The sequence below is a fragment of the Sporisorium graminicola genome, chromosome SGRAM_11 (assembly GCF_005498985.1).
Source record: "Sporisorium graminicola strain CBS 10092 chromosome SGRAM_11, whole genome shotgun sequence".
Lineage (NCBI taxonomy): Eukaryota > Fungi > Basidiomycota > Ustilaginomycetes > Ustilaginales > Ustilaginaceae > Sporisorium > Sporisorium graminicola.
Window position 1 is genome coordinate 557,907 of NC_043721.1, and position 21,857 is coordinate 579,763.

General features: G+C 56.8%; 8 protein-coding genes across 8 annotated transcripts; 4 read left to right on the top strand and 4 right to left on the bottom strand.

The window, feature by feature from the left end:
- Positions 1–1,021: 1,021 nt before the first annotated feature.
- EX895_001497 (uncharacterized protein) lies at positions 1,022–2,264 on the bottom strand (the record flags this gene model as incomplete). Its single annotated transcript, XM_029882096.1, has 2 exons — positions 1,022–1,209; positions 1,385–2,264. 2 exons carry the CDS (start codon positions 2,262–2,264, stop codon positions 1,022–1,024), a joined length of 1,068 nt encoding a protein of 355 aa, XP_029741697.1.
- Positions 2,265–2,563: 299 nt separating this feature from the next.
- Positions 2,564–3,352, top strand: EX895_001498 (uncharacterized protein; the record flags this gene model as incomplete). The annotated part of the gene is made up of 1 exon (XM_029882097.1): positions 2,564–3,352. The coding sequence occupies one exon, from the start codon at positions 2,564–2,566 to the stop codon at positions 3,350–3,352; it is 789 nt and encodes a 262-aa protein (XP_029741698.1).
- A 124-nt stretch (positions 3,353–3,476) lies between these two features.
- Positions 3,477–6,842, bottom strand: EX895_001499 (uncharacterized protein; the record flags this gene model as incomplete). The annotated part of the gene is made up of 1 exon (XM_029882098.1): positions 3,477–6,842. One exon carries the CDS (start codon positions 6,840–6,842, stop codon positions 3,477–3,479), a length of 3,366 nt encoding a protein of 1,121 aa, XP_029741699.1.
- A 499-nt stretch (positions 6,843–7,341) lies between these two features.
- EX895_001500 (uncharacterized protein) lies at positions 7,342–8,529 on the top strand (the record flags this gene model as incomplete). Its single annotated transcript, XM_029882099.1, has 1 exon — positions 7,342–8,529. One exon carries the CDS (start codon positions 7,342–7,344, stop codon positions 8,527–8,529), a length of 1,188 nt encoding a protein of 395 aa, XP_029741700.1.
- A 1,226-nt stretch (positions 8,530–9,755) lies between these two features.
- Positions 9,756–11,384, top strand: EX895_001501 (uncharacterized protein; the record flags this gene model as incomplete). Its single annotated transcript, XM_029882100.1, has 1 exon — positions 9,756–11,384. The coding sequence occupies one exon, from the start codon at positions 9,756–9,758 to the stop codon at positions 11,382–11,384; it is 1,629 nt and encodes a 542-aa protein (XP_029741701.1).
- Positions 11,385–11,547: 163 nt separating this feature from the next.
- EX895_001502 (uncharacterized protein) lies at positions 11,548–15,555 on the bottom strand (the record flags this gene model as incomplete). Its single annotated transcript, XM_029882101.1, has 1 exon — positions 11,548–15,555. One exon carries the CDS (start codon positions 15,553–15,555, stop codon positions 11,548–11,550), a length of 4,008 nt encoding a protein of 1,335 aa, XP_029741702.1.
- Positions 15,556–17,144: 1,589 nt separating this feature from the next.
- Positions 17,145–17,786, top strand: EX895_001503 (uncharacterized protein; the record flags this gene model as incomplete). Its single annotated transcript, XM_029882102.1, has 1 exon — positions 17,145–17,786. One exon carries the CDS (start codon positions 17,145–17,147, stop codon positions 17,784–17,786), a length of 642 nt encoding a protein of 213 aa, XP_029741703.1.
- A 373-nt stretch (positions 17,787–18,159) lies between these two features.
- Positions 18,160–20,019, bottom strand: EX895_001504 (uncharacterized protein; the record flags this gene model as incomplete). The annotated part of the gene is made up of 1 exon (XM_029882103.1): positions 18,160–20,019. The coding sequence occupies one exon, from the start codon at positions 20,017–20,019 to the stop codon at positions 18,160–18,162; it is 1,860 nt and encodes a 619-aa protein (XP_029741704.1).
- Between the last annotated feature and the right edge of the window lie 1,838 nt (positions 20,020–21,857).

The window sequence follows — 21,857 nt, forward strand, 5'->3', positions numbered from 1 at the left end:
AGACGGATGGCCCTATCGAATGTGCCGAGCAGCAGGGGAATCACACGGGCCCCCACTCCTCCCACACGTCCAACAAGCTGTTCAAAGCTGCTCTGACTTGTTGGATTGGCTCAAGCCTCACACCATCACACGCACCCTTGCACGCCTTATCGATGTCCACACGCTCTCTCTCTCTCTCTCTCTCTGCTTTGCTGATTTGCAGCGCTTGTTGACTTTGTCTGGCACTCCAAGAGGCGCTCCGCTCACGGCTGCGCGAGAGGGATTCTCTCTTTTAACGGAGCAGCCGCGTGACCTTCTCCTCTCGGGTCTTTCGAGCACGAGCCACATCACTAACACCTGCGATCTGGTTGGCGGCCGAGGCGCTTACTGCCTAAATGCCTTTCGCAAGAAAAAGATAAGACAGTGACCCTGCAGCAGCGCGCATAGGAAATTGCGGGGTAAAAGAAAACGCTGCAGGGTCCAACTGTGCTCTGACTATTGGATATCGCCCGATGGGAGTGGAGTGCGGTGCAAAGTAGATCGAGATTGCGGAGACTCGGTTCGAAGAGCAGAAAGATAACAAGGGGGGACAAGACAGGTTCGGGATTGGCCGACGTCAGGAAGACTTGCTTTTTAAGTGACACCGGTCAATTGGTTGCGAAAGGCAAGCGTGGTTACCTGGGAGCAACACGGCAGAAGTGGAAAGATCCGCACTTTTGCTCGGCAGCATTACGGAAAGCGTTGATCGTCATCATAGCTATCGTGGCAGGGAAGGGCATACGCTGTTGACACTGAGAATGGCTTTGGACGGCCGGGCTCCGGACGCGCTGTAAATCCGTCTTGCGCCGTTGTCGAACGCCTCAACATCAGCATGCTCCTGACGCAGCAAGCAATCGATAGCAAACACACACATACAAACACGCGTGGTCGCTCGAGCATCCAATTTATCAGTTCCATGCTGCATATTTCGACAACGGACGTAGTTAGATGCCTTCTGTAGAGAGTGTGAGGCAAAGACGGCTGAGGAGCGTGTGGTTGAAATTCAAAGCTCGGCCTGCATCTCGCTCTCCTTGCCCGGCTCAGACCGCAAACCCAGCGCACCCAGCAGGTTGTTCATGGTCATGTCCGCCATAGCTTTGCGCGTCTCGATGGTGCCACTGCCGACATGCGGAAGGAGAGCGACCTTGTCTCTGCATTCGGGAGCGAGCAGAGGATGGTCCGCGGGAATGTCTAAAGTCGTCCAAGAAAAGGAATTTACGCAAAACGGTGTCAGTACGAGCGGATATTGCGGACAGGAGCAGGAGCATATGGTGCCCTCGCCATCCTCAACGGAGAGGAGAGCAGTAGTCGATGAGGGTGAGCGGATCTTGCCGCTCAAATGATCGAGGTTGTTTCCGATACTCACTTGGTTCGTTTTCGATAACGTCCAGACCAGCACCGGCGATTTTGTCGTTGCGCAGAGCGTCGACCAGTGCAGCTGTGTCGACGGTGCCGCCGCGTGACGCATTGATGATGAACGCCGTCTTCTTCATGGCGTCCAAGAACTGCTTGCCGACAATGTGCTTTGTGCTCGGGTTCAGATCCACAAGCACAAACACGAGATCGGCCACCCGCGCCAACTTGATCGGATCCGGCTGGTTCTCGATCGCAATCCTGTCCACGGGGAAGCCATCGCTCATCAACGAAGCAAAGTACTCGTCATTCTGGTCAAATCGTCTTGGCTTCGACGTTGCGTATATGATCTTGGCCGGTTTGAACGGTACGAGCAGCTTGCACAGCGACTGGCTGATGTTGCCGAACCCCAAGAATCCGATCGTCTTGCCCGCAATGCACGGTCCAGCAAAGGAAGTCGGCGTCCAAGGGTTACTCGGCCACAAGCCCTCGTGCACCACCCGTGTAGCACTAGGCACTTGACGCGTCACCATCAGCGCTAGCAGCAGACACACTTCGGCCACTGCATCGTCGAGGACATGCGGAGTGTTGCCGACGCGGATACCACGTGACTTGACGAGCGCAAGGTCGATGTGGTCGTACCCGACCGAGAGCGTGGAGATGACTTTGAGCGAGGGGCCTGCTGTGTCGAGGAACTCTTTGTCCACCTTCTCGGAGAGACAGATGACGGCGCCGGAAACGCCGGGTAGGTTGGAAAGCACCCATTCGCGGGGTGGGGCTTGGTCGCCATGTTCGGGCAGGGTGGTGATGAGTTCGACTTTGCCCTCAGCCTCTGCACGCGTAAGGATATCTGTGGGCATTACGCGGCATACAAGGATCTTTGGAATGGTCATCTTGGATGGCGCCGACGTTTGGTTGTTGAGTAACAGTGAGATGATAAGAGAACAAAGCGAAGCAAAGCTGTCATCTCGCGATGCTTTGGTGGAATTCGCGAAAATCGACGTGGGGGAAACATAACGTTAGTCTGTGCGCAATGTTCCGCTATCCAGCATCTGGGTCCGTTTCTGCAACTCCACTTCCATCACCCTGACACCACTTGATGCTGCGTTGCCAAGGCTCGCAATGGTATAGGAGTCCCTTGCTTGTGGCTCTTCGGAGTCAGAGAATCCTATCCTACCGCATCTTAGCAACGATGCACAACACAGCTGCAGCAGCCCAAACTCCAGCCACGGCTACCGCTACGCTAGACCTGGTCGGAGTGCTCGTCGTCCTCTTGAGACCCAGCACGCCTGCAGATCGACGACGGTTTGAAGACCTGCAAACGCTACGTCGTAAACACGATCAGGCTTTCGAGCGCTGGCTACCGCATATCACCCTCGTACCTCCGTTCACCTTATCGAGTAGCAGCTTGGAGGCATCATCCGCTCTTGCGTCTGGGACCGGCCTTGAGCAGCTGGTGCAGTTGCACACGGAGAAGCTGTCGCAAATCGCAAAAGCAGCAGCAGAGGTCTGCCACACACACGCGAGCCATCGTCTACTGTTGGACCAAGTTTCGACCTTTCCACTGCGCAACTACACCAACGTGCACCTTCGACCCGCGCCGCCCACCAACTCCCACGACAAACGCAAAACCTCGTCCTTCTCCTCTGCGACTAGCGACGACCAGGACCATTCGTCGCACCGCATCGTCAAGCTCCAATCCGATCTAAGCCAAGCCCTCACCCCGGTGCTGCACCCAAACAAGGCTTCGAGTGCTCGACGACGTGAGACCTTCAGACCGCACGTGAGCGTCGGCCAGTCGACCTCGGGCAAAGCAACCTGGCAGCTGTGTAGGAGCGCCGAGAGAGTCCTTGGCTACGAAGGCAGTCCGGGGTTGCTGTGCGACGTGGATCGCGTGCAACTCATGATCAAGCCCAAAGGGTCTGCGGGTGCATACCACGTTCACCAGGAGCTGCCTCTTTCTCGCTCATCGAGTCCTTGATCATCACTCGACATGTCGATCTTTGAAACGCAATAGTCAAAAGTGACTGGTCCTTTCCATTTAACGAATTTGCTCGAGTGTTCGTTTGTGTAGAAGGAGCAGGTGTGGGTGCTGTGGCTGCCGCTCAACGACCGTTAGCTGCCCTAGCAGCAGCAATCGCGTGTGCCTCTTCCCGATTCAATCGCTCAATGTCCCTCCACGGCCGCTCGTCCATCATCCAATACACAAACGGCCCGTTCGGGCTCTCCTCCTCATGCAGCGCATCCGACCAGATTCCAAAGATAGGCGCCCTCGTCCCCGGTGGTCCAGGCTGGATCCCCTCGAGCTGCCACCGATCCTCGCCATCGTGCACGTGCGTCAGCGACCAGTGCAGCCCCTCGATCTTCTTCTTCCCCCTGGGACCCTTGGACATGATCTCGTCCACGTCTTCCTCTCTCGCATAGACGGGCCGCACTTTGCCATGCACCCCACCGCGTGGCATGGGTGCTTCGTTGCCCCAGTACGTCACCGTTGTGCCTCGGAAGAAGAGCGTCGGATATTCGTCATCGTCCTCTTGTCCTTCTTCGTCCGAGTTGTACGCCGGCTGCTGCGACTTGGGCAAGAGTTCCAGTCGAAGCTGCAGGCAATCTCCGACGGCTTCTTCCTGCCCTATCAAGTTGGGTCGTGGGCTTTGGACAGTGGAGGTGTCTTGTTGTGCTGGCGCCTTGCCGTTGGCGCCGTTGGATCGCGCTCCGGCGTTTGAGAGTGCTTGCCTGCGCTGCCTCGCCAGGCGCACATTGAAATCGACAAAGTGCGAAAAGTCTAAAAAACTGTACGAGCCACCCCAAAAGCTCTCGCAGCGTGCCCAGTCATGCGGCTTCTCGTCGTCTTGCGCTCCATTCGTAACTCCATTTGCTCTTGGTGGCGACTCTGTCTGCTGTTCGTCGCTAGAGGCCTCATTGGCGCTCAGCTTGGCCGGCACAGGGTTCGGTAGCGACGAAATCCAGCCTGTAGGGAACTCGAGGAACTCGCGCTTCTCCATCGGATCGTGGGCGAGCACGCCGGCTTGGTCGTAGATCTTGGGGATCTTGATGCCAACGCCCCAGTTTTCGAGCCAGATGGCTTCTTTGAGGTTGGCATACATGACCACCATGATAGCTTCCACGAGTTCCCAATGGATCGCTTTCTTGCGCAGACAGACGCGTTCCTCCTTGTGCTTGTCCTTGTCGTCAGCTTCTTTGTCGTGCTGCTCGAGCAGGTGCTTGATCTCGTCATCCGCACGGCATCCACGATAGCCCACAGCGGCAGCCATAGGTCGAAAGGCGCCAAAGGGTCCAAATTGGTCGTCATCGTCATCATCGAAGTCTTCCTCATCGTCCCAATCGTCGGCGTCCTCATCAAAGTCATCGTCTTCTCCCTCTTGATCGCCTTCGTCGTCTTCTTGCGCTACGATGGGATCGTCGCCGTCGTCTCCTAACGCTCCAGCGCCTGAGAGACCGCTGGTGACGCGCATGACTTCGTCCAGCATGCCTGGCCTAACGAAGCGTACGTTGAGTTCGCCTCTGGCAATGAAGTCGACGGTGTCTCCAACCGTGACCTGGATGTTGTCCCTTCCGGTGATTATGCCGATGGGCAGATCACCCTCGTAAGTGAAAGTCAATGTGTCGGCATCGTAGGAACCCAGTGCAGGCGGTTGATAGGGTGTGCGATCGGTGTCCCGTTGAATTCCGTTGCCGTAAGTCGCTGGTGTTGCCTCGTCTTGGTCATCCGACGAATCCCAGCCTACTGCTGCCGGACGGTCCCCCCCATGACTGGAATTGACGAGATTGCCAAAGCGATCGGCGACCTGAAACGTGCGCCTGGTGCTACCGTTGGTGCTGACTTCGATCTCGATGGGAACAGGGTCGTCGGGAATGTCGTCGTCGCTGAAATCTACTGCTTCACGTATGGCATCGTCATCGCCATCCAGATTGAACCCTCCTCTTGCCGCGTCTGCCATGTTGACATCGTTGTCATCGTCCTCTCCTGCCTCCTCGTCTGCCGAGTCGCCATGATTACGAGCTTGTGGATCGGCAGAAGGACGTCGCCAGGCGTGGAGAGGTGCGTAGCCATTGGACCAGCCATAGTAGCCCGAATCGTAGACTCGATGTCTCATGCGTGCGCGCACCTCGTCTTCTTCGTCCGGCGCATTACAGAAGCCAAAGCTGGGACCAAACATACGAGGTCGATGGCGAAGGATGACAGCGGGTGGTTCATCAAAGCTTTCGTCATCCGAATCGTCGTCGTCCGAATCGTTTTCTTCCTCTTGCTCTTCCTCTTCTTCCTGGTCATTCTCTCCGCTCCACGACTCTGGCCGCTCGTGTGCTTCGGAAGAATCGTCTTGCGCGGGTGTGGTGGAGTTTTGCTGTTGTGGCGGCGGCTCATCAGCAGCTGCCACACCGTGCTGTGCCTGCGCTGCGCCCTGATTCGCGAGCCCATCTTGCTGGGTTTGACCTGGAATCTCTTGAGGACTCTCCGTGAGGCGCTGCTTCTGCGAGTCTTTCCATGCTCGTATGCCGTGGAGGCAATGGATCCGGGCGGCGAGCCGCATCTGTGGTTGTGCGAGGGAGTCGATATCGATGCCACGATCTACGAGCGGATGAAGAGCTTCGGGGTACATGAGCTTCAGTAGACGTGCCGAGCGCCTGCGCACCGAGTCGGGCCGTTCACCGTTTGTCAACTTGGACTGAGATCTATGGCGCGAGGAGCTGGGCTCAGCGGCCAACGAGGAAGGGCCGGATTGGTTTTGCACAGAGAGGCGACGACGCTTGCGTTCCTGCGGCGACTTGGAGCGAGTGCCGGAGCGGGAAGTGGACTCGGACTTGAATTCGTCGAGCGTGCACATGACCGAACGAGGAAAGACCCATTGACTCCAAGTGGACTGGCCGGATGCGAGGATCGAGTCGCTGAGCCAGGTGGTGTTTCGGCAAGGATTTGGATACTGTTCAGGAACCGCCGTGTCGATGACGGAAAGAAGCGCAGTGAGGACAGCATTGAAGTTCAATGAGAGAGGACCATGATCACTGGGATCCCCAGCGTAGAGGCGTGCAGCACGGTCCCTGAGTTGCACAAGAGACATGACGGATGAGCGGTCCCTCTTTGTAGATGAGGATGCCACGGACGACGATGCGCGTGGTGGTGAGGAGCTTACAGAAGACCCATCGTTCTCTGTGTTTGCAACACTGTCCTGCGCGGCGTGGTGAGATGACTCATCCGAAGGTGGGTCCCAAAGGCTCGAGAAATTGTCAAAGCGTTGGAGGTAGAGGTTCTTCCAAAGGTGGACGTCCCCGGCTCGATCTTGACCGTATACATGTTGTCGAGCGAGCTTGCATGTTTGCGAGTAATGTTCGATGCACAATGGTGGCAGAGAGAGTAGAATGGCGTGGATCAGCTCGGTGGGAAGAGCAAGCAGGCTACCACGACGTTGCTGTTGCGGCTCGCTAGGCTGCCCGTTATCCTGCACATCAGCCATGGCAGTGGCGAGCGAGTGACGCGAGTCGATCGTCAGACAATCGACGTCGATCGAGGAGAGGGCGAAAATCGATGGTGTTGGTGGTCGTAACAAGCCAAGATTGTCGAAGATATCAAGTGACAGATGCAAAGTGTGACTGTGCAGAGGGAGAAAGACCCTGAAGTGAATCGCAACGGTGAATCAGCAGCGCAGCAGCACAATTCCGGAAAACTCAAGAGCAGTGAGCGCACTCTGAAGTCACGCTGCACGTCGGCATTGCCGTCAGAACTCAGCTTGGACCCTGAGCCGAAATTCCAAGGGTTGTTACGTCGACCTTAGCTGTGATGTTTTTTTTTTGGTCGCCGGCAAGAGTGGCCGTTCCGGCATTTGCGCGTGGCCGGTGCGGCGTTTTTGTGCGTTCCCCGCACTTTGCCATGTCTCGAGTATAAGAGCCTCGACAACCACCACGAGCACCATCATCGTCATCGTTGCCGTTATTGCTGACGTTGTTGCTGTCACCATGTTGGACTTGACTGCATCCCGATTCTATACTACACCACTCACAACACCACCATCCAGACCGGATGCCAAGCCTACCCAACGAAGATACCATTACCTCGACCATCGACCACCCGCCGGAGTGCCAGAGAGAGCCACACTTCTGCTACTCCATGGCTTCCCTGATTTCTCCGCAGGATGGCGAAGCGTCGTAGCTCCTCTCCGACTTGCCGGATTCCGTCTCATCATTCCTGACTTGCTCGGATACGGTCTCAGCTCCGCGCCATGCACTTCGGCCGCTTCTACCCCCGCTGGCACTGAATCAAGACTCGCCGAGTATGGCGGCAGGGCCATCTCGATCGACCTCAACGGCTTGCTCGACCACGCCCAGGCTGCAAAAGGTTCTGAATACGGTGCGGAGCATCTCACCTCGGACGGCAAGCGAGGCCGCGTCATTGTGCTCTGTCACGATTGGGGCTCGTGGCTGGGCTGGAGGTTTGCGCAGTGGTATCCGGACAGGGTCATGGGTGTTTGCGGGCTCTGCGTACCCTTCCAAGCGCCTACTTCGAAACCGATCCCGATCGATGCTGTACTGAAGAGTGTACCGAGCTTTGGCTACCAAAAGTTCTTTTCCGAAGAGAGGAGCACCAAGATCATTGAGCAGCATCTCGACCGCTTCCTCGCCATCATTTTCATGATACCTGGTCTCTTCTCCGCCGACTCTGCCAACGAAGAGGAGATCCGCGACTGGCATATTGTGGGGAAGCTCGAAAAGCTGCTTACCATGCCCGAATTCTCCGAGATCCCACTCAAGTATCTGGGACGAAACATCCTCAGCAAGGAACTGCTGGATCACTACATCACCGTCTTCCGCAGCCGCGGCATGGAAGGTCCACTGAGTTGGTACCGTACGCGCGAGATCAACTGGGAGGAAGATCGCGCGTTGGCATCCAAGACCCTGCCGGAATCACTGCCAGCGATGCTCATTATGCCCAAGGACGATGTTGCCGTGCCGCCTGCTCTGGGCAAGACCATGAAGAAGCACGTACCACAGACCGAGTTTGTCGAGGTGGCAGGAAGTGGCCATTGGGTGCAGAACGAGCTGCCTGGCGTAGTGGTGCAGACTTTCAAGCAGTGGGTCGATCGCAGTGTTCTTCCCAACGAGAAAAAGGGAAGCGGGATGCTTGGTTGGCTGCGAAGCAGGTTATGATCAGCAATCGATCTAGAAAGATTGCCGGGACTGCTTCGAAATGACTTGTCTACAAAGTGTATAGTATTTCCTGATATGGAAGCGTAGCAATGTCTTTGGCCGTCAGCTCCTTGTCCAGACTGAACAGCCGATTTCCGCACCCGTATAACCCGAACAAGCGAGAGGTATGCGTACCTGACGTAAGTCGAATCAGGAGTTGAAACCAAGAGTTCGACCGAAACCTTGTCTGCGCATGAAGGAGCGCATGAAGGAAAGCTACCGGCATAAAGTTGTTCCTCGGTGAGCTGGGTGAATAGGGTAGAACTGCTTCGACATGAAGCAGCGATCGTTGAGAGCGAAATGAAGTTTCCACGTAACCTCATTGGCGGAGGAGTTAGCCGAACACCCAGACTCAGCGGCTCGCCTGCAAGAGAAGTCTTTCCTCCGCTTTTTCTTGCCGGGCCAGGTCGAACCGGCTTTGTGTCCGCCGGCTGTTGTCGCACTCGAGCCAATGTGTGCGTGTGAGCTAAGAACAAGCAACTCTTGTTCGGAAACGCACTCGGAGCGGAAGGCGAAAGCGAACAAGCGGCAGCTTGGTAATTGCTGGATCGAGTCGAACTACCCTCTACAGCACTTGCTGTAGAGACGCAGTGTACGAAGAGGAAGGTATCTCGAGACCTGAGCCCTGACTATGGAACAAGGGTGTTCGTGACAGAAGAAGCAAGCGAGGGTGTGGGGAAGTCAACTCTCGCCCAACTCCGCGATTTGCTGCTCCTGCATCGGCAATCGCTTCCAGTGTCAGCCGGCTCACGTCGATCCGTACTGTCTGTCATACAGCGGCGCTAAGCGAAACCCCACATTCACCATCCAGTTCTCGGAGAGATTCTTCAGGGTTTCGCTTTTCTCCACACCCTCGACGCTCGAGCCAGGTGTCGAGATTCCGATCCCTTTCGCTGCTGCCTCTCTCTGGTGTTGGTGGTTTCGACTTTCCATTGTCACCCTCTGCAGTAGCAGGAGCAGCCACTGCCTCTGATTTGACAGCGTCGATCGCTCTGCAAGTGCATCATATCTTCCGGCGTTGGACTCGACACCCAGAAGCCGAGTGGCACCGTCCAGGCTTTTCTATCCCACTTCGCTTCACTGCCTGAAGGCCATGGGCTCGGAAGGCAAGATTCGTTCCTCCTCACTAGGCTCTGTCACGCTCGCTCCGGAGCTCATCTCACATTCACTCCCTTCAAAAGGCCAAGATGACCCGGCTCAAAAGTATAAAACCCCGTCCTGAATCGGTGCCTCTCCTCTTTTCGGCGTCATCCAACAAGACGCCTTGCTACTCCTCCTCTTCAGACGACATTGAAAAGATGGCCAAGACATCCGCCGTCCCTACGACGCAGCGACGCTCCAAGCCTATAGCATTGCTGGGCAGTGCAGGACTGTGCCTGCTCCTCATCTGCCTGTGCGCATTCAGCACCAACGCCGACGCCGCTGCCATTGCCCGCTCTCTCATCGGCCTCGACAGCAGCTCCGCGGCCCACCTCACCCCTCGCGCCGTCAGTTCGTCGTACGCCTACCAACGCATGATTTCCAACATTGGCGGCGCATCTTCCACCGCTGGCGGCAACCAGGTGCCCAACGTCCAAACGGGAGCCGTGATCGCCTCGCCGTCCACCGCCGGACCGAACTACTTCTACTCGTGGGTGCGCGATGCTGCGCTCACCATGAAGGTTGTCATTTCGCAGCCGACGCTCGATCGCACGCTCGTCACCAATTACGCCAACGCCGAGAAGGTGCATCAGCAGAATGCGGCTGCTTCGAGCTCCAGCCTAGGCGAACCCAAGTTCAACGTCGACGGGAGCCTGTTCACTGGTCCGTGGGGGAGGCCGCAGAACGACGGGCCTGCGCTGCGCGCGTCGGCGCTCATGGCGTTTGCTAAGCGCATCGGACTGGGCGATGCGTTTGTGACGAGCACGCTGTACAAGGCCGACCTGAGCGCGGGCAGCTTGATCAAGACGGATCTCGAGTATGTAGCGCACCACTGGCAGGACAGCTCGTTTGACCTGTGGGAGGAGGTGCAGGGCACGCACTTTTTCACGCTCATGGTGCAGTACCGCAGCATGGTCGATGGCGCCAAGTTTGCCACTGCCATGAACGATGCCGGCGCGGCGAGCTACTACAACCAGCAGGCAGCGGCGATCAAGAGCAAGCTGCAGACGTTTTGGGATTCGACCAACAACTTTGTCCAGGCGTATCAGGGTGTCAGTGGTCGCAACGGCATCGATTGCTCCGTGTTGCTCGGCGCACTCAAGGGATGGGACACGACCGACAATGCTGCAGCGGTCGATGCCTCCCAGTTCGGCCCTGCTTCAGACAAGCTGCTGGCAACGCACAAAAAGTACGTCGACGCCTTCCGCTCGTTGTACGCGATCAACAACAACGCGGCTGCCCCGCAAGCGGTCGGCACAGGGCGCTACCCATCGGACGTCTACGATGGTGACGGAACGTCCCAGGGCAACCCGTGGTTCATCTGCACGCTCGCAGCAGCCGAGGTGCTCAACACTGCCGTTGCCGTCGCCAACTCGCGCGGCTCGCTCGCGGTCACCTCGACCTCGCTGCCTTTCTACAAGCAGTTTTCCAGCTCGGCTGCTACGGGTACTTTTAGCTCGGGCTCGAGCCAGTACACGGCGTTGACTTCGGGAATGAAGGCGATGGCGAATGGGTTTGTGGATATTGTGAATTCGCACGCTTGGCAGAACGGCTCGTTGAACGAAGAGTTCAACCGCAGCAATGGGTTCAACCAGGGCGCAAGGGATCTCACGTGGTCGTATGCTGCTTTTGTTTCCAACGATCTCGCTGCCCAGGGCAAGTTCCTCGTCAATTGATCGCGATCCGCTACAAACTCATGAGCTCAACAACATCACAGCTCGCTACCACGCCACCTACACTGTCACCACGCAATTGCTTTGAAAACCAATGACGAATGTTTGCATGCGAGAAAAGAAATGCGATGCGATGCGTCTAGAATACATATTTACAAAACAGCGTTCATGAGTAGATGACCTTCTCCACGGCCTTGTACGGCCTGCTCCTCTGTCGGCCCAGCCTCCTCGCCATTGCACTGAACGGCTTTGCGACCAGCCTGGCCACTGGCGCAACGCAGACAAACTCGAACACCATGGCCAGCACAAACTGCGCCACCACGACGCCAAAGATGATCCAGCTAAAGTGCTTGGGCATCTCGACAAACCCAAACAGGTCAAAGAACGGTCCACCTGTGAGGAAGAGGAAGTAGAACGAGAAGATGGCAAGGATCACGAGCGTGGGGGCGAGGATCCAGTTGAAGCAGAGCAGCTGCCTGTGAGGAGGGCCGAGCGAGAAGGCGAATCCGGCAATGATGTAGGTGAAGACCGACGTGCGGAAGAGTGCGGTGTTGTCCATGTCGTTGAGCGTAAGGTTCTCGGGATCGAATTCCGGTGATTGGTACCAGGATTTGGCGTGCAGAGCGAGGTAGACAATCGTCTGTGCGATGTAGCCCAGGATCGCCTGGCCGAGCATCGACACGATCGGTTTCGCGGACGAGAGGCGCATCTCGGGCGGGATCCGGAACAGCTTCTTCGCCGGCAGCGTGTTGGCCAGCCCAACAGCCACGGGCAGAATGCAGAAGATGTCAATGAACAGATACTCGGCGTTGTCGAGCGACGTTGCTTTGCCGTACAGAAGCAGCACAGTAAAGTACTCGGACAGCGAGTAGACACTCATGAACAAGAACATGGCGAACGAAACCGTAAGCGTCGAGCGACCTTCGCGAATGAGCTGGGTGATCGCCGAAATGTCCTTGACTCTGGACGTGAAAGGAGCAGCAACAGATGCTTCTGCTTCCGAAAGTGACAGGCCCACGTCGGCCGACTTGAGCGCCCCGCAGTCGTTGGCACCATCGCCGGTCATGGCCACGACGTAGCCGAGCGTCTGCAGCCTCTCGACCAGCTCCTGTTTCTGCTCCGGTGAGAAGCGGCCAAACACTTTGCAGTGCACCAGCACGCGCGCCATGGTCTCGGCGGAGCACGCATCGAACAGCGTACGCAGGATTTCTCCGGACACGGCAAGTTCGACGTCCTTGAGCTTTGCGGCGCTGGAGCCGTCGCGCGGCTCCGGGTCGAGGGTGTACGCATCGAGCTTGCTGCGTTCATCGTCGACACTGACCCACTCGACCGCCGCTGCTTCTCCGTGCGCCTTCTCGGCCCACTGCTGCTTGTGCGCCAGTCTTGGCGTATACACGTCAGCATTAGCACCCAAGATCCCGCACTCCTTGGCAACCGAGACGGCAGTGAGCACCGAGTCGCCCGTGCACATCTTGATGGGCAGCTGCGCATCGTCCCGAATAGTCGCGATCGACGCAGTGGTAGCCGGCTTGAGCTTGTTCTCGAACACGATCAGTCCCAGAAAGTGGAGCTCGCACTCGGCCTGCGGACGGGTAAGGTCCTGTGCCCCCTTCCAGGAGAGCGCGTCGATGGTTTTGCCGGCGACGGCGAGCACACGGAACCCGGCGCGCGTGCAGCGGTCGAGCACGGCAGAGTAGTCGGATGGGAGCGAGGCCGGGTCGCAGAGGGTGGCGATGGACTCGGCGGCGCCCTTGCAGTAGATTTGGGCCGAGAGATCGTTGTCGCGTTTGACGACGACGCTCATGCGGCGGAGCGCGGCAGTGAACTCGAAAGTGCGGACTACGGCGAGGGGGGATCGGGTGGTGCCGTGCGGGAGGATGACGGGTATACGCGCGAGTGCGCCGTCTTTGGTCAAGGGTCGACGCTGTTCGGCGGCTGGCTCCTCGGATGCTTCCTTTACCAAGTGGACGGGCGCGAGCGAGGCGTCGTCTTGCAGCTTCCGACCTGTCCATTCGAGCATCTTGACCTCGAGTGGCTCACCAATAGGTTCGCCATCCAGCAAGTTAAGATCGTGCGCTGTCGCCATGGCCTCGATCAATCCCAGCTTTGCGTCATCTCGCTTCGCCTCTTCCATCTGCTCGTGCTGGACAAGATCGGTAAACTTGCCATCTTTGACCATACGGATACCCATGACATCGAGGCCTTCTTCAGTGAGCGTGCCGGTCTTGTCAAAGACAAACATGTTGACCATGCCGGCGACGTTGATCCTCTGTGGGCTGAGACAGAAGATCTGGCTGCGCTTGAGACGTGCGATGGAAAAAGTGATGCAAATCGAGAGAGTTGCAGGCAGAGCGGGAGGCACAGCGATGGTCAAGACGTCCAAGGAGCGGAGAGCGATCTCTTCACTGCTGACCCCAATGATCTTGAAGTAGATGATGGTAGCGATCATACCGATGATGGCGATGATGAACAAATTGCCAATGAAGAGGAAAGCATCACGATAGAACTTGTGGCTGATGGGTCGCGGGAAGAGCATCTGTCGCACGAGCGATCCTTTGGCGGTGGAGAAACCGGTACGGATGACGAGTCCGCGCGTAGTGCTGCTGCCGTCGATACTACTGCCTGGTCGGACGCGGACGAGCTTGGTACCCGAGTAGAGAATGTGCTTATCGAGACGCGAGATATCCTTGCCGGCAGCCAGGATGCTAGCAAGATCGGCTTTGGAGATGGGAGCCTTGACGACAGGGACGGACTCTCCGGTCATCATGGCCTCGTTGACAATGCAGTCGCCTTCGAGCAGCACGAAGTCGCACGGCAAGGTCTCGACGAGTCGGTGACCGTGGTGAGTCGTTTCATCGACGGCAGCGAGATCGACAATGTCACCGGGCACGAGAGCTTGGCTGTCGAGCACGCTGAAGCTGGGAGCAGACACAGATGCAGAAGCGAGCTGTTTCTCTTCAGAGTCTGTGGTAGCACTCTTCTCGTCGAGTGGCGAGTGGGCGGAGGAAGAAGGTCGGAGGACAGAGACAGGGCAGCTAAAGCGGCTCATCTTTTTGAGCTTTTCGATGGCGGCTTTGGTGGTGACGGTGGTGGCGACGATACCGACAATGGAGACGACAGCAATGACGATAGCATACGGAACGTAATCATCGTTGCACCAGAGGATGATCGAGTAGATCTGGAAGATGTAGAAAGGGTGGAGCACTTCCTCGATCAAGAGATCGACGACGGACTTGCCCCTGACGGTGACTTGATTCTCGCCAAAGAGAGCTTGCCTGTCGCGTACAGAGTCGGCAGGAAGACCTAGGCTGGGATCGAGAGAACGCCAGTTAGGATCGTGCCAGGCGCCGAGAAGGTAGAACTTGCCCGAGTGCGGGTGCAGGAGGAAGGTGGTGGCACGATACTCGAGAATGTCGACGTGTGTCAGAGACAGGTCTTGCACCGCTGTGGAAGTCTGAGCACGGTCAGAAGGGTGGTTGAGAGCAGCCGCAGCTTGCTCTGGCGTGCGGTAGGGCTCGTTAAGCGTGGGAGGAAAGACGGTGGTGAAGGGGATGGGAGAAGGAAAAGTGACGCGCTTGAGGGGCAAGATGTCGACCTCTCCATGCTTGCTCTTGATACGGATGAGCTTGTCCTTGTTGTTTGATTTGGGATTGTTCAGGGGAGCAGGGGTGGTGTTGAAACGTGTCCAGAACTTGTTGTTGGCCCAGGCGTCTGCGATGAAGAGAATGCCGGCGGAGAGAATGCAGAGCGAGTACCAGATGAGCATCAAGAACAACTGGCTGCGGTAGAAGCGGAGGCGGAGCTGAATGTCCTCGTCGGCCAAGTAGATGTGCTGGCGCGTGTTGTCAGAGGAAGTGGGAGCATCGTGAGTGGTGGAGATGGAGAGGCGAGAATCACGTTTGGCGTGTTGGGCGAGCTCGAGCAGCTCGGGGCGCGGAGGAAGATGATGGTCCGGGATCTCCTCGATGCTCTCGCGATCGGTGGTGGTGAGGGCGGTTTCCTTGGAGGAGCGTGATGGCTCGGAGGCAGACTCGGGCTCCAAGAGGTGCTGCTGCTGCTGCTGCTGCTGCTTGGACAGGTCGGAATCGTGGAGGGGTTCGAGGAGGGTGAAGTGGGTGGCAGCGTGGGTAGCGCCATCGGGAGGACAGGGTTCGAGCGGGCTAGTGTTGGACATGGCTAGTGACTGGCTCGGGGAAAGGAGCCAAAGGACGAAGGAGGTGGTAGGGTGGCGAGAGATGGTGGTAGCGGTGGTGAGAGGGAGGGATGATCGGGGTGCAAACAAAGGTCAAGGTCGTGCGAGCTAGCGAGCGAGCGAGCCAAACTCAAACTCGAGAAGAAGAAAACTCACACCGGCGGCAACTCGAAAGACTCGCTGCAAAAGCGACGTTTGTCCGGCTCTCGTCGTTATCGCCGCACACCAACACAACAGAACAGCGTTAGCCGTTCCTTGTCGTTGCGGTTGCAGTTGCAATCGCTGTTCCTGTCAAAATTTGTTTTCTTCTTTTATAATAGTTAAGAAGCGAACGAGCAATGAAGCAGAGTCGCCTGTTTTTCCGCGGCTTGATTTGAGATTCCAGAGATTCCAGAGTCTACAAATCGCTTGGCGATGTCGCATTCGATTTTCAGCGACTCCTAAGCGACAATGGGGGAGTGGCCACGATAAGGATTTTTCAGCGCTACTGCTACTAACACAAAGGTCTAACATTTACCACATCATTCATACCCGCCTGATTCCGATAGCTCTTGTAGCAGCAATAGTAAGTAGTTCGCGTCATGGTGACCACATGCTCGTCGTGGCTTTGGACCATTCTAATTCGCGCTTCGCGGGGTACAGAGTGCCAAGGGTTTGCGAGTCTTGGCGCCATGGTTAGCGCACCTCGAGCTTCTGCCGACAGAATTGCTTGGCATGCTCTCTTTCCAGCCGCATGGCGCATTTGCCAAGTCACTCTCGCTCATGCTGCTGCAACGCCACGCGACCGTTCGACTCGAGGCATGGCCAGGCACACGCGCAAACAAAGGTAAGAGCAAGAAAAAAGAAGCATAGCATTCAGGCACCAGACCATCCTGGCTTCCGCTGAGATCCGTCTGCTTATCGACTTCAATCGTTACACAGCCTTCGATGAAGCAACACCGCTTTTGGTGTGCCGCAGACGCTTTTCATACTCGGCTGGAATCGAAACCATTGGCGCTAGTTGTCCAGCTACCTGGCTACTTGGCTGAGCTCGAAAAGAGGGGGTGGCAATCGGTGGTTGAAAATAGAAAGCACGGCGCTGGCCGACGGTGTGCTTACCTGCTTATCGCAACACTGGCTGATCGCGTGCGTCCTGCCGCTGCCGTTGCATGAAACCGACCTGTCTTTCGGGACAGGCCTTGAGATTCAAGCACCCGAGATCGCTGGCAATCCCGCTGTTACGCATTGAGCATAGTGGTCGTCAGCCCATCAGTAGCCAAGACAGGTCAGCATAATTGTGTGAGAGTCATCAATCGATTTTCAGGCCGAAAAAAGGGGAGAGAGAGCGGCACCCCCGCTATGCGCCACTCTGCACGATTTCACATGGCCTGCAGCGGCGAACTCGGCTCTCCACCCGCTGTTGGTCCAGCCTCCTTTGGCCCGTCTTTTGTGTCAAAAGGCCCATAGCTCGCACCTTTGCGCACTCTCCACCTCTCTGTCTCATCATCACCACCACCACTACCATCGCAAGTGTCTATCTCAACCACTCTTTCTCCCCAATTGCCGCACAGACGCACTCCAACTAGTGTACCATGCACGCAACGGAAAGGAGCCGCGTCTCCACCTGCTCCACCGACAATGGCTCATCCCATGCACACGAAGACACCCGTCTCACCACGGTCGTCTCCAATCTCTCCACCATCTCGTCGTCCTCCCCGAAGAACAAATCCAAGGACACTGACCCCGCCGTCTCGGTCTCGACTTCGGACACCCACGCTTTGACCGCTTCCGCACACACACAACCACAAGCCGGCACCACCAACGCCGCCTCGTCGCCTTCGGTTGCGCCAACGCACCTCGTCACGCTCCTCACCACCACCGGGCAGCGCACATCCTGGAGATTCGACCCAAACCAAACTGTCGAGGTCGTTCGAGCGCACATCTGGGACAATTGGCCACAAGCTTGGCCGCAACCTAAACCCGAGTCGGCTGCCTACCTCAGGCTTCTGCATCTCGGACACATCCTCGACAACCCGGCAACCACTCTGGCTTCTCGAGGCTGCAGGTCTGGTGCAACCACGGTGGTGCATGTCATTGTTCGCTCCATCCCTCCACCAGAGCCGGTCAAGGTCGAGCAGCAAAACCCCGTCAAGGACGCTGACTTGGACGCACCTCCAACTCGACGCAATCCCGACCAGCAGGAAACCCCCGGTTGCAGCTGTGTCATTTGTTAGTTCGACTACTCCGAACCTCACTCGCATCGTCATGTCTTCGACCCGTCTTCGTAGCAAGCGCAATCTCCGCGACACAGCCCATATTTCCTTGCAGTAGTACCCTCGATTTCTCCGCCAATTCTGTTTCTGCGTCCCTGCAGTCCTGTAGTTGCCTGTTGCTAATCGTCCCGGCATTCCCTTTTCTTGCATACCACCTCTCGCACACTTGTACTTTTAGCTCTCGCTTTCCCGTTCTGTTCTTGGTGTAACTCTGGTCATAGTCATTTGCTTGCATAGCTCAAATGGACGTTCCGTTGTCACGCTCCTTGCCTACGTCTGATTATGCTCATTGTGATTGGCGCTGTTAAGGAGAAGTGTGTGTGTGTGTAGCGCATTACTCGAGTTCGCCTTCGTCTTCGTCCTCTTCCTCGTCTTCGACCACTTCGTCATCATCGCTGACTTCCTCGTCGTCGTCATCGTCACTGTCGAGCAAGCCTTCGAGGTCATCCAGATCCAAGCCTTTCTCTTGAGCATCCTTGAGCGCTCGTTCTAGCGCCTTGAGCTCCTCGTCTTCGGCTTCCACGTCCACGTCGCTCTCTTCCTCGTCCTCCTCGGCGCTACCGAGAACATCCGCGTCCTCCTGTTCGTCGTGGTCTGCAGCTCCGTTGGCAGCTCCAGCAACACCGACCGCAGTCAGGCACGTGAGACGCGTTCCCTTGGTGTCGAACTGCGCGTTGCTTTCCACGGAGATCACCTGTTCGGCGTACTGCGCCAGAGTGTGTTCGGTCGACGAGAGCCTGTTGACGATGCTGCCCAGATCGAATGTGCGGATGAAGCCGTCTGACGAGATGGTGATGGCCACGTACGATCGTGCTGATGCCTTTCCTTTGCCTTTCGACGAAGAGACCAAGACGGGAAGCACCGCGACAGAGCGCACACGATTCTTGTGCCCCACCAATCGTCCGACTTCGACGAGCGGGGTCAGGTCGTCTTCCTCTTCCTCGTCGTCCTCCTCATTCGATTCCTTGTCCTCCTCCTCGCCATCCTTGCCCTTCTGGCTCTTTCCCGCGGATGCATCCTTCGCTTCCTCTGTAACACTGGCATCGAGGTCAAACACTTTGACAATCCCGTCCTCCAGCCCGGCAAACAACAGCTCGTGCTCTTTGCCCTCGGCATCCTCGACACGGAAGAAGCATACATCGCCAATGCGACGCTTCTCCTCGAGTTCCGCGACTTTGCTCATATCCGTGCCGAAGATCATAGCCTGGCGGTACGCGAGCACGACAAACCTCGATCCCAGCGTGTCCCACCTGACCAGATCCGCCTCGATGCCGATGCGCGTCGACGCAGCGGCCTGCCCACGCATCAGATCCCACATGCGGATCGTGCGATCCGAGCCCACACTCAGCGCGAGCCGACCCGTCGGATGCGGCGCGGCGCTGTTGATGCGTCCAATGTGGCCCTTGAGCGTGCGCAGCAGCGCCCAGTCGCGCGTGCGGTACAGGTTGATGTGCGAATCCGCGCTCGTGGTGAGCAGGTAGGTGCGCGATGCAAATACCAGCGAAGTGATTGTGCCTTCGTGACCCGTCAGCTGTCCGACCTCGCGTCGCTTGCGCAGATCCCACACCTTGACGATCTCGTCCGTGCCACCAGTGGCGAGCCACTTGGAATCGGCTCCTGCCGTGGCTACCGTACGAATTGACGAGATGTGCGCGGGGAACGTAAAGATGGGTTTAAGCGAGACGTTGAATGCTGACGAAGAGCTGGCTGAAGCCGAGGCGGGCTCGACCGTTGCTTCGAGACCGTAGAGGAGACGCTCATATGAACCTGCTACGATCTTGAACGACGAAGTGGGCTGGGGCGCTTTGATGAGGATCGTCGGTGCTTGTGCTGCTTCGGCTCCGTTTGCAGAAACACCTTTGCCCTTTTGCTGCTGCTGTTTCTGAGTTTGCTTCTTGCGCAGCTGCTTTTCAGCGACCTCTTCAGCTCGACGTGCGGCAACAGCGGCCTCTTTCTCCTTGAGCGCGGCGGCTTTCTTGGCTTGGATGAACTCGTGCTTGGTCTTGGGCTTGGGATCGTCCTTGGAACGTGTTCGTTGTGGAACCGGCTTCTTGGCTGGTTGGGCTGCTTCCTGCTGCTGATCCGAACGTTGCTTCTTAACCGACTTGCGGTAGACAGTCGCAGATGGCCCGCCGCCGTTGCGCTGCGAGCTTCCCGCTCCGTCGTTGGATCGACCTCGTTTTTGTGCCGGCATCGTTGCAGTGGATATGCTGCTGCAACAAGAAAGGTTGGTAGTGGTGGCAGCAAAGAACCGCTCGAGGAAGAACGAAATTCCTTTGACACAACGAAATTTTCCACTTTCTCGACTTTTTCTTCGGATATCGGGTACTAGGCTTGCATTGGAAGGACTTAACAATTCAAACGAAACATCGCCCAACCGCGGCAAAGATGCACGAGACATCATCTGCTATAACTGATATCGGACTTGGCTTTGACATCTGCGGCCATAGAACCTTGAAAGCACCGCATCCCGTCCGATCTGCGAAGTTAAGCAAGGTATCGCCTAGTCAGTACTGCGGTGGGGGACCACGCGGGAATCCTAGGTGCTGCAGTTCTTTTTGCCCTTCCATTTCCACGACTTCGCACTCGCATTGGTGTATGGAGCCTTGCCATGGCCACTCTGCCGTTGCCCGAGAACCCGGCGCTGGTCGAGTTTTTTCTCTTCACCTCGGCCTGTGTGAGGCAGACATGTTACTCCATGGACATTCGATCTTCCGCCCAAGCTTGCCGTTTTCAGTGCCTTGCAGGCGACTGGACACCTTCGGAGAGGTTGTCATACGGCATTATCTGCAATGCGGCGGACTTTATAAGCTTATTAGCACATAGAGATCACCTGCTTATGCTAAAATGATCGACGGCCGGCAGAAGCGTGCTGGGTTGATGAGAGAGAAGGGTGCGGGACCACAGACCCTGACGAGAAGAGGTCGAGAAGTAAACAAAGGTAAAGTCTCAAATGAAAAGCTGAAATTCGGTACAGAAAAAGGGGTTCGAAAAACACAAACGCAGCTCGAGTGCCTGATTGGGATTATTGCCCGAACCCTTGGGCTTAGGCCGAAAGGAAAGATTCTTCCGAGACACCTTCTGGAGCACATTGCTGCCGGTCGTCGATCATGAGGAACATGCGACCGGTTGTCAAGGCACGGAGCAACGTGGTCGACAGGTTCACCCCCAAATCTCGAAGGAAAGATGCGTTTCAAAACGATGCACCGCCACGTTGATTGCAAGGCTTCGACAACGGGACGGGGATGGACATCCACACACACACAGAAGGGGAGAGAGAGAGAGAGAGAGAGAGAGAGAGAGAGAGAGAGAGGATGTTGCTGGATGCACAGATCTGCAATGTTGGCCGATGCTGCTGCTGCTTCCCTCCTATGATTGCTCCTTGTCACTCGATCCAGTGCTGCGAAATGCTGCAGAAACGCTTTCAAACTCGGCTGCACACGCTCGTCTGTGCTCGTGCGTGCTTGTGCGTGTGCATGTGCGTGTCGAATTGGATATGTGTCGGTGTGTGGTTTGGGTTTTGAGAGTCAGCCTGCACCCTGGTTTTCTCGTTCTTCTTCTTGTGTTCTTCTTGGAACATCGAAAGGGAAAACAACACCGACGGTGATCATCGAAAGCAGGCTTGCCCTCTGCACGAGCTGCCAGCGCTGAGTACATCAAATTCGGTGGACCTCAGTCGGCGCTTGAAAATACAGTTGTGAATGAATCTCAGTTTATGCACAAGCAAGAAAACAGGGCTGCATGGATAGATTTGCCTGTGCTTTGACCGCAAACGAAGCGGGGGATCGCCCGTCCGTCCTGGCCTTCCGTCGCGTGCCTTGCCTTGCCTTGCTGCCCCTGTTTTTTGAGAGGCCGTTGCATCGCTATTATTTTTGCGATGCTGGCGCTTGGCCTCGGTACGACGCGGATGCCCCCTGCAAGAGAGCGCTGCGGCTGCTTGAAGTTGCAGCAGCCAACGAACCAATCCTTCTTGCACACTCTCGCAAACAAAGCAAAGCAAGCAAAGAGCGATGCCGGTGCCCTTGCTTGGCT